An 11382-nucleotide genomic window follows, 5' to 3' on the forward strand; every position below is an offset into this window, starting at 1 on the left:
CTGTGTTTGGAGGGAGGCGAAGGAGAATGAGTGACTGGCCTTGGGGCTCGCTCGGTGTACAACAACCCAGTTTGTTCTCTGCTCATATTCCATTATATTCTCTGTGACTAAGTCCTACCGGCACTGTTCAGGATAACAGCACATAAAAATAGAAAACAAGGGCAGCGTGCGGTGAATGTAATCATACGTTTGAACCTTTTTTACTCCAGATGGGTCAAATCAACCCCACCGTCAGGCTCTACGTGGTCACTGTGGACGGCAGCTCCCTGACGACCGAGCTGAGACCTCCTGACAGCTTTGAAAAGAGGTGTGATTTCAGTTTCACTCAACTCAGCCTGATTCTGTTTTTATCTACGGATCCAGTCTGCTTTTATTGGTTACTGCTTCCTGTTTGTCCTCCTCAGCGAGTACTACGTCACCATGCTGAAGTGGGTGGGGCACGAGAGGCTGAGCGTGCGTTGGGTGAATCGAGCTCAAAACATGTCAATCCTTTCGCTGTGTGACGTGACGACGGGCGACTGCACGAAGGCGAGCAGCTTACTGTGAAGACTCTTCTAAAATATACATTTAGCCAAGTGTTTTGTGCTGACGTGATCTTTCCTGTTCAGAAACACGTGATGACCTCAGAGAAGTGGCTCGATCGCCAGGTGAGTGCGTCGCTCCAGAAAGGCCTCGCATGAAGTGAAGCGCCCAAATGTGAAATACAGCCACATGAACAGAGAGGAGGCACTAATGGAGGGCAGCAAAAACACTGACAGGGAGGGGGATTACTTTTACTCCTCAAATGGTTCACATGGAAAACAAATCTGCTGCCCTGAGTTTCTTTTAAAAAGAAATCCGGACATAAATGCTTGAATTGTAACATGAAACATCATTAATTGAACAAAACATTTTGTTTTAAGTCCATTATTGTCCTTTAAAGTGGACCAGATCAGAAAAATTCCTCCGGACAAGCCGATTCTATCAGATCAGTGATGCCAGAAGAAAATCTTTTGTCTTTTTCAACTTAATCGGAAACTATGAAACTATTTAAGATGCTTAAATTCATTTAATCCCTTTTTTAAACAGTTCATCATTGAGATCGAGACCTGGTTAGAAAAATACATATGATAAACACACACAGTTTAAGCATAAACTTTAAACATAAAGTGTGATTGAAATAATTCAAACATTAAAAAAAACAGAAAATGTAAGTCATTTATTTTCTGGGAGCTCATCTCATTTGCACGCAGCACAGTGTTTGAATAGTAAACGTGTTAACTGCTGTGAGCTGACACGTTTGGTCCTTTTCACCACTCTGTCTGTCTGTTATGGAGGACCACCTCAACTTTTCTCAGACACAGCAGCGAGTGAGAAACGAGTAGTCAGGAGGTTTTAAGTGGAGGGAGAAACGGAGACGGACGGACAGACAGACGGAGCTGTAGAGCTGTGACGGTCTTTGTCCTCATGGAAGACAAACCATTTGTATCTATTCAGAAATCCAATTTTGACCTTCAGTTTGCTTGACAGGTTTTCCACATGGACCTCCAAAGTAAGTCTGGAATCCAGCCAGAGACAAAGTGTCTCTAACATTCAGGAGTTTCAGTTTAAGCTGAGGGTTTGGGTGTGGATTGGATGGGGGACACTGGGTGTCCTGGAGGAAAAGACTGGTGGAGTCCTGCAGTGTGGAAATGTCTAAAAGTGACTTTTTTCCGTCTCTTTCCCAGAACGAGGAGCCAGTGTTCTCCAAGGACTGCACCGCGTTCTTCATCACTATGCCCTTAAAGCACGGTGACCGCGGGACGTTCAGCCACATCACCATGATCTCCAACCTCGTAAGACTTTTACAAACTTTTGATAAACGAATGCGCTCAGTTGGCTGTTTAAATGAAACACGTGTCTGTGTGCTTTCCCCGTCCCCTTATCTGTCCCGCCTGCAGTGACGGCCGTCCAATTATTCATACCGCTTCCATTTTGAAGCCTCATCATTTTGAATTATATATCCTAACTCTATTTCCTGGAATACCAGAGAATTAAGAAGACGTCCGCTTGAATAAATGAACAGGGTTGTACAGTAGATGCACTGGAGGCGCTGTTCCACATTAACTCAGTTTCTGTCGAGACAATAAGTTTAACATTGAGAGTCAAGGCCGGGTTACTGATGCATCCCTGAAAGAGCACGCTAACAGGCTTTCTCTGCTGCTCCTCAGTCTGAGGGTCGAGAGGTCAACATCCGCCACCTGACCTCAGGAAGCTGGGAAGTGACTCAGATTCTGGCGTACGATGAGAGCACCAGCTCAGTGTAAGCAGGAGTTACTAATCCCACGCCGTGTGACAGAACACACAGCACGAACTCTCGACTAACAGGTCAATTTGATGTTTTTCAGTTACTTCCTGAGCACAGAGGAGGGATCGACACAGCGGCACCTGTACAGGTACCACACTGAGTTTATTAAGGATAGCACATGATGGGAAATGTGCTTATTTGACTGGTTGATATCACTCTAGTGTCTGTATGGTGAATATTAAACACACAATATTAATAAAAATCACGTTAACCAGCCAGATATGAGCGAAGCGGCTGTAGAGTGTTTTATCTTTGATGTGTGTTTCCATCCACTACAGCTGTGTTAATATTCACTGGGTGTGTTGAAGATGAGACATAATGGACGTAATTAATTCAGCACCGGCTGAGTCTCAATCATGGCTGGAGATATGCTGTTTGTTTTCTCCGCGTGCATTGATGTGACGAAGGCTCCGGTCTCTTCTTCGCTCCACACATGTCTGATATTTGAATCCTCTCTGGAGCTGAGCAGCAGCTTCATTGGATGTTAGAGTCACATGTTTCATGCAGTGATCTCGTCTCATGTTGAGTGGCACTAAAACACTGCTGATACTATGAATTACTGAATTTTCTTCAGGCGCAGATTGATTTTGTCTGAGGTTTCAGATCCTCTCTCACGTGTCTTGGTTGTTTTCCTCAGAGTCTCCACCGTGGATCCCTTCCATAAAGCGTGCCTCACCTGCTCCCTCTTCAAATCAAAGTGCACCTTCTACGACAGCGTCCTCAGTCCGGACTATCAGCACGTTCTGCTCAGCTGCAGAGGTAAGGCGTCACTGAGCCCAGGACGGAGCGCTTCACGGCAGGTTTGCCTAACGCGGATGTAAACTGCAGGAACGCAGCCTGCTGAAGAGCCGCACGTTGGTTCATTAACACTTCAAACACTCAAGTGGCTCTGAAATGTTGACAGAGGGTCATTTCATTGTTTATTAAACCTTCGATCTTAATTGTATTTACTGTTAGAGTCTCAGTCTTGATCTTCCATGTCTGCTGAGTCCAGTCAGTAAATCATTGATTTATTAATAGAAGCTGAAACGTTAGAAACAAGCTCGACTGCAGGCTGACATGCTTTTGATGAGCATTAGCACTGACCGAGGACGCTCAGAACATGAACATTTACAGCAACATAGTGAGGATTCATCCACAAACAAGGTTTTAAAAATAATCCCTGCATTTATTTGGACTGCGATGAGCTTTTCTCAGTGTTCAGACGGCTGCCGTCAAAGTATTCCTTAAATAAAAACACATACTCTATACAGGCCTTACACACAGTTTGAAGTGACAAATATAATAAATGACCTCATTATTAAGATATAAAGCCAAAATTAATGTATAGGCATGTTAAATAGGAATATAGTTGGCCAAAATGTAGATTTCATGAATGTAGCTGGAGATATTTATGCAGATAAATACAATAAATTGCCTTTTTTTTTGGAGAACACATAGATACACCTTCAGAGAAAACATGAAAACATTCAGTTTGTTAACAGTTTCTGTTGAACTTGGACTCGGCTAAGGCCTCATGCTGTGGTCCCTTTGTGTTTTCAGCTCATAAGTCCCAGATAAAATCATCTGCAGGCGTCTGTTTGCAAAAAAAAAAAATAATAATGAGGCGGGAAAGAGGCGCCTCTGCTTCAGTGTGTTTTATCTTTCACGCCCTTCTAGTTTCCTGATATTTACTTTTTGTTTTTAGTCTCTTCAGGTTCGATGTCTTGATGAAACCCTTGTTACTGAAATGTCAGATGAACTTCCTGACGTTTTATTTCCCCCTCAGGTCCTGGAATACCACAAACTACTCTCCACAAACTGACTGATGTGAACAGTAAGTGCTCTGGCATCCACCAACCTGAACCAACTTACTAGTTTGACACTTTCACTCAGTTACATCATATTTATTTGTTATGGTTTGGCAGAGTTTGATTTTTGCGCCTTCTGTGTCTGAAAGTGCATCAATCGATCAGCTCATCTGTGGAGATTAAGCCACTAAGATCAAGAGTCGTTCAGCCAAAATTCAACAACAGACGTTTACTTATGGCTGTGGAAAAAGCTGCATGTGAGGATGCAATTAAGGTTAAAGCGTTAAGTGCCTGAAATGTTTCTGCGTGTGCATCAGAGGCACTCAGAGCAGCGTCTGGGGACGATTATCCTCCTCCGCCCCGACAGGCTGCGGGTTGAGAGATGTGGATCATTCGCACGTCGTCTGTTACCGTGCTGTTTGACATGGACTCGGTGACACGTCAGTGCATCGTCTCGCAGATTCTTGACTCGTGTGACTTTAAGTGTGACTCCTGCGTGTTTGATGATGCATCTGAACAGAGTTTTAGGAGGTAATCGTTCCTCTTTCCTGTCATGTCACAGAGCACAAGACTCTGGAGAAGAACACAGTACTGAGACATGCTCTGAGAAACAGGACGATACCCAAGTGGGAAAGAAGAACTGTACAAATCCACAACTATGGTATGAGACGTTTTAACGATGTGCAAACTTTTCATATTATGATAATGATTTGTTTTTCTTCAGCTTGCCCTCCAGCCTCGTCTGTATTATCTCCTCCTCCACTATCACCATGTTTACAAGCAGCTTCTTCCACCGACTGCCTCTCGCTCTCTCCCGGCTCAGTTAATGAGTTATAATCAGGAGGTTGAAGAACCAAATTTAGGTTAAAGTTCAAGGGTGCAACCTTTCACATACACGTGTTTCCATGCACACAAGATCTGTCCAGCACTTTGGTTTCTGAACCTGCAGAACGAATGACTCCCATCAGCCTCAGCTCTGCTCTGTGTTTAGCTCCAATACTATCCATCCATTATCTATACCGCCTATCCCTTTGGGGGTTGCGGGGGGCTGGAGCCTATCCCAGCTACAATGGGCGAGAGGCGGGGTACACCCTGAACCGGTCGCCAGCCGATTGCAGGGCCGCTCCAATACTAAGATGCTGCAAACGTTGCACCTGCTAAACATTAGCATGTTAGTATCGTCATTGCTAACTTATTAGCATGCTGACATTAGCATTTAGCTGAAAACCTGTGGGAGCTGCTAGAAGGTCAAACTTGAAGCTCCGGGCTGTTGGTGACAGGTGTGATGGTTTCCAGCATGACTCACCTGGAGAGACTGAAAAAGATCTGAATGTCCGCCATGTAAATTCATTAAATAGACTTCATCTTCAGTCCTCGGGGTCTTCATCAGGTGTGATGAATGATGCATTCACTGACCCTCTGCTGGCAGTGCTGTCATTACATCTTGGCCCTGCAGGGTCACACCAGTCAAAGCCTCAAACAACGATGCTGTGACTTCATTTAAACACCTCTCACTTCACATTGCAGAACAGGTTTCTGAAAGACTTCCTCAGTCTTAAGACCTCTTGTCTGTTTCTGCTGTGATGTACATAAAACTTAAAGACTAAGCTTAAGTGAAGTGAAACCATTCAAACTGCACGACGTGCAGAGCGTGACACCATGTTAAGCTGTGAGTTAGAAACATGCGTTGCAGGAAATTTATTATTGACTACAAATGAAATTCTGCTGTTGACTTGTTTTGCAGCACTTCGTCTGGAGTTAACTGTCCCGATAAATTTGGATGAAACTAAGGAGCACCCACTTTTACTGATTCTGTACGTAGTTTCATTTTCAAATACATTTAATACTTTAAGGAGCACGAGCCACCATGCACGCTCGTTTAGTCTGGGTTTATTTTGAGTTGTTGAGCCGCTGAAGGGTCTAAACTCATGCTTTCACAGTGACAGCGCCCCCGGTGGTCAGGCTGTGAGCGACCGCTTCTCTCTCAGCTGGGGCTCAGTGCTCGTCAGCTCGGATGGCGTCATCGTGGCTCGTGTGGACGGCCGGGGCAGCGGCTTCCAGGGTCAGAGGATCCTCCACGAGGTCCACCACAGACTGGGAACGGTGGACGTCCAGGACCAGATCGCAGCTCTGGAGTAAGATCTGTATATTCATTTATTTATGTATGTATTACTATATATAACTTGTGATTACTGCAGTAATGATCCATTAAAAAGTAATGCATTCATGCTGCATGTCTTTAAATCTCCACACTGGTGTTGAGCTGAAACACATGAACTGGTACAATCATGTGAAGTGTCAGTGTGTCAGTGTTTACACTTTGATATGCACCAGTTCACACTCTGTCAGAAGAGGAGAAATCTGCCCTGCAGTAACCCCAAAGTTTGTGACATATTAGCTGGTTAGCCACTGCTAAGCCTCAGTGTGAGGACCTCTGGCTTGCTTCATGGTCTAAGCTAGCTGTACCAGGTCAGTGAGTAGCTGCTTAAGTTCATGTTTTTAAAGGTCTGTTTTAATACGATTATCACGTTCGTTATTGGTCACTGGAGTCGCTCCTCCTGTTCAAACTGGCTGTGAAGTTGTTTCTTCCTGCTGAGAGAAATGCTGATAAGCCTTCTCAGATCCAAACTGTCTGAATTTGTATGTGTAGTCTCATTAGGAAGGGATCACTGCTGTTGTTTTAACCTTTCAGGCACCTGGTCAGGCTTCCCTACATCGATGGCAACAAAGTTGGAGTTTATGGAAAGGTAACGTAGCCTCTGTATGTAATCTATAGATGAAATGTCTGCATCTTTTAAAGCGGCCATGTTGTTTTCCTGCAGGCGTACGGAGGATTTCTGTCCTCGCTCCTGCTCCTCTCCCACAGCTCCATGTTCCAGTGCGGCATCGCTGTGGCTCCTATAACAAACTGGAGACTTTACGGTGAGATGAAGTGTCGCACGTACTCACAGTATCACAGTGACGTGCAGCTGGAGCTCGTAGCGTCAGTGCCGACACGTGTTCACTGTCGTGTGTTTGAACAGTCTCGTTCATGGAAGCAGATTTCATTAAAGAACGAGACGGCGAGGGGAGCAGCATTAATCTTTAATGGCATTTTCCATTTGTCACACTCACTTTGTTGACATGCACGTAAATATTCCACTATTACTCCAATCATGACAACAGTCTGACTTTGATTCGACTCGTGTAAACAACATATTCCATCTGGATATTCTGAATTAGGGCTTATTCCCAGTGGAGCGTCTCCTGATGAAGACTCTGGCTTTGTAAGGCTCAGAGAGACGCATGCAGAAAAGAAAAGCCCACATTTACAGTCTGAAGGAGAAACACCGACTCTAAACATTATGAAAGACTTGGATATCAACAGGTTTTCAGATGTGCACGAGTTTGCACGGCTGCATGTAAACAGGAATATTAGTGGAATATTCATTTTCATTAAGCACATAAGCAGCTTAAAAATGTGTACTGTGTTTGTCAGAAAAAGAAAAAACTGGAGCATTTTGTGCCCGTAAACAGTCTGTAAACTGTCTGTTGTTCAGGGAGGAAGTTTTATTGAGAGGAAGTGGAAGCGTTATCATGAATGAACTGTGAGTTAATTAGACCTCGGTGTCTGCTCATTAACGTTTCCTCTCTTCATCTTCACAAAGGGTCGGCCCATGCTGAGAAGTACTTCGGCTCGCCGGCAAAGGAGGACCACAAATACCAAGTATGACTGCAGCTATTTTCTCCATGTAGAGCCAACAGCAGGAACACGTCAGCTGATGAGTCCAGTCCAGACTCGTGTGAAGCAGTTTATCGTGACAATCAGCATGTAGATGAGACACAGGAGCCTGTTTAGTTTTCAACGGCCGGCTCAAAGCGGCAGCTCTTGAGAGGAAACGTCCGAGCCCACCTGTTATTCTCAGCCGTCTGAGCGGCACGTGCAGAGAGGGTGGGTGGAATCTGGAGAGCGTAGCAGCCGTCGTTCTGTCAGCCAGAGGCAGAGACGGCTTCTCCAGACAGTAACGGCTTAACGCTGTCTGGAAGTGTGCAGCTAGAGGGAAGAGGTGTGTGTTTCATGGCCGAGTTTCTATTAGTGGAGAGGCTGGAAGTCCAGTCGTGTCGTTCCTACAGTGTTTGACAGCTGTGTGATGGAAGAAAACAAATAAAGTAGAATAGAACTCATTAAAGCTGTTTGTGTGGCTGTGTCAGTCCGTCACAGAGCAGGTGGATCTTCCTCTTTCACATTGTGGCCTTGTTTTGTTTTCCTGTCACAGCTCAGGCGTAACCAATAACATTAACGGTGGCTGCGTTCCATTTAGCTCAGGGCTCGTGTCGTGCACGTGCTTCCTGGTGCGGTTTAGAGGCTCTGAGGCTTTGCGGACAGGTGATTTATCACAAAACGTCCATGATGGACACGAGAAGACAAAGATTCGTACTGCTGACTGACTTCCTGTCCATGGCGTCAGTGGCTGAGGCTGATGGGTATTGTAGTATTTGAGCCAAACAGATGATTTCCCTTAAAATAAAGCCTATAGAATTGTTTGATTACGCTGGGTTTCTATCTGAATATGCAGTTCTGTCCCATAATGTCATCTAAACTCGACTTGTTAGCTTCCAGTGAGACGGTGTCACGGCGCTGCTTTTGGCTGCGGAGGCTAATTTTACTGCTCGCTGTCTCCTGCAGATTTCCTCTCTGCTCACTAACATCACAGCACCGAGTCCTCTGAGCTTCCTGATCATCCACAGCACGGCGGATGGTGAGTGCGAATCACAGATACAGATTACATAGAGCATCACAGGTCTATACAAGATTCAACATGAAGTGATCTGATTGGCTGGCCACACGTTGAATCTTCACTGATTCTTCTTCTGTTTTTCTCCAGCCACCGTTCACTTCCAGCATTCTGCTGAGCTGGTCAAGCTGCTGTCCGCCTCCAATGTTAATTACACTCTCCAGGTGAGTAAGGAGAGATGTCGTTGTGTTTATGGGTCAGACGAGTTAACAGCATTCAGTCAGACAGTATTTTTCTGTCACAAACAGTCGTCTGTTTACAATCACGTGAGTCTGCATCTGCAGCGTGAGTTATCTGCTCGATGGACGGGTGAGTGAGGTGTGATAGAAGACACCGTGGTTATTTCTGTGCGAGTCATTTGTGATGGATCTGGAGGACGCTGACAGCAGAGGAGGCAGAGAAAGAGCTTTTGGAAGACGCTGACAAATGAGTGTTTTTTCATTTACTTTGGAGGAAAGTTGATTTGGAGAGTTGTGCAGTTGTATTACTGCCTTCATCAGGTTAAAGCTCCTGGTTTAAGCCCTGCACAGCACCAGCAGACAGAGACACAAAGATCAGCAGCTCAACAGCTTTTTTCTTGCTAAGAGTTTCATGAGAAGTTTGATAGCAGTCAGTTAGCTTAGCTTAGCACGTGAACAGCCGGGCTCTGTCCTGTGGGTGTGTCATAAGAGCTGCTCAGTACAATCAGAAGGGCTTCCCTGGTGCATCGGCCAGAAGGTTTACAGCTTCCAGGAGTATGCAACCCACTGAATACGTGCAGTCCTGTTAATCCCATCATGCCTGTGGCCCAGCTGGGCGATGTGAACCAGTCTGAGTCATTCAGACTTTGAAAAAGTTTGACAACATTAAACCTCCACAGCTTAAAAATGTACAAGACAAAGAGTAATAACTAATAATAACTGAAATCTTTCACAGTGGTGGTCTATGGGAAAAATGCTTTTTGGTTGTAATACTGCGATTGGCCACTGGGAAGAAATAATCTGTTTGTCCAGATTAAACAAAGAAGACATGATGTGTTTGACTGAGGAGGACTTTGTTACCTTCAGACAGAGCCAGGCCGTTCTAGTCACTGTGCTAAGCTAAGCTAATCAGCTGCTAGCTCCAGCTACATGTTTAGCCTACAGATTTTTCTAACTCTGACTCCTTTCCGTCTGTCTCCTGCTGCCCAGATCTTCCCCGATGAAGGCCACAGTATTTCCTCCGTTAAGAGCCAGCACTACATGCTGAACTCGGCGCTCACCTTCTTCAGGCGCTGCTTCGAGGACGAGCAGGTCGTCGTGTCTGAGGCGCCTCAGGAGGACGACTAACCCGCAGCAGCTGCTGCTGCCACGAGCCAACGTTTTCCTGAAGGGCTGCAGTCTGTGAAACAGTCAGAGCGCGAGGAAGACCTCCGGTGTGTAACATACGTAGCATCAGCGAGGAGAGGTGACGTTAGCTGTTGTTGTCGCTGTATTCTAAAGCTTCAGATTATACTTTGTAATGTTTGTCTCATGAACTGAGCACAAATGTCAGGGAATAAGAGAAACTCGTATTTTTCCATTTGAAGCTATACTTTTAGCCGATCGCTGTAATCTACTGTGAAGATTTCTATTTACTGCAAACAAAGCAATTTCATCAAACACCAGATTCTGAGCTGAGTGGTCATCAAACAATACTTGCGGGTGCCTTTACCTCATCACAGCCGTCGTTATTTCAGCCCTTAGAGCAACACTCAGCATAGTGTGTAATTAGATACTGAAGCACTGAGGATCGACTGAGCATCTGCATCTTCAATAGTGATAAATTCCTAATTTTCCTCACCAGACGATGAAAAGCAGCTGCTGTTTGGTTTTAATCACATTCACGTCTCCATCAACGTTACCTGCACTGATCAGCCCTTTCAATCAATAAGCACTTCGCAGAGCTAGCTGGTCCTCCTGTCCAGAGGGACGTCTTTGTATTTTAATTTGACTTACTCTGCTGTCTTTGTCCTGCTGAATGTCCACGTTAGAGACCTCCCAGTCTGGGACGATGAGCTGAATTACAGATGGACATTTATTTTTTATGATTCTGAACTCTCCGAGCTCTCTCTCTATATATATAATAAAACTCATCCTGTAATAGAGGTTTTATTGATCAGAGTATTTGTTTTCAGGGCAACGTGATGATAATTTGTTCTCTTACCGACGACACTGGTCGTCTGATTCCTGTCCTGATGAAGTCTTTTTCCTCCGTCACTCTTCAGCGTCACATGTAGCGTTCAACATCCCAAAATGTGAAAAGTGTTTGCAGAAAATGAAATGATACCAGTCTGTGTGTACACTGAGCTTTGTCCTTTAATTCTGTTTGAGCACCGAATCTTTCCCTCATTACAAACCAGATCACTCTCAGACCCCATGATCCTTTGCTGCACTTGCTTCACTGTCAAACTGTCATTCTCGCCATGATGTCCACAGTAGACGTTTGTATTCTTGGGAAACTTTATACGCTGAAATAAATTGTTCAGACAGTT

General features: G+C 44.9%; 1 protein-coding gene across 1 annotated transcript in view; it reads left to right on the forward strand.

Moving 5' to 3' along the window:
* The window catches only part of LOC139340366 (inactive dipeptidyl peptidase 10-like), a 92007-nt gene extending 80625 nt beyond the window's left edge, over window positions 1-11382 (forward strand). The window contains exons 10-26 of the mRNA XM_070976153.1: window positions 210-307; window positions 405-528; window positions 609-647; window positions 1707-1814; window positions 2190-2281; window positions 2367-2414; window positions 2964-3085; window positions 4095-4142; window positions 4679-4777; window positions 5861-5930; window positions 6057-6251; window positions 6809-6863; window positions 6939-7038; window positions 7764-7822; window positions 8783-8855; window positions 8982-9055; window positions 10061-11382. Of these exons, the coding sequence (XP_070832254.1) occupies window positions 210-307; window positions 405-528; window positions 609-647; window positions 1707-1814; window positions 2190-2281; window positions 2367-2414; window positions 2964-3085; window positions 4095-4142; window positions 4679-4777; window positions 5861-5930; window positions 6057-6251; window positions 6809-6863; window positions 6939-7038; window positions 7764-7822; window positions 8783-8855; window positions 8982-9055; window positions 10061-10198 (1542 nt within the window). The 3' untranslated portion in view covers window positions 10199-11382. The remainder of the gene's footprint in view (window positions 1-209; window positions 308-404; window positions 529-608; window positions 648-1706; window positions 1815-2189; window positions 2282-2366; window positions 2415-2963; window positions 3086-4094; window positions 4143-4678; window positions 4778-5860; window positions 5931-6056; window positions 6252-6808; window positions 6864-6938; window positions 7039-7763; window positions 7823-8782; window positions 8856-8981; window positions 9056-10060) is intronic.

This window comes from Chaetodon trifascialis, chromosome 12 (assembly GCF_039877785.1).
Source record: "Chaetodon trifascialis isolate fChaTrf1 chromosome 12, fChaTrf1.hap1, whole genome shotgun sequence".
NCBI classification, from domain to species: Eukaryota; Metazoa; Chordata; class Actinopteri; order Chaetodontiformes; family Chaetodontidae; genus Chaetodon; species Chaetodon trifascialis.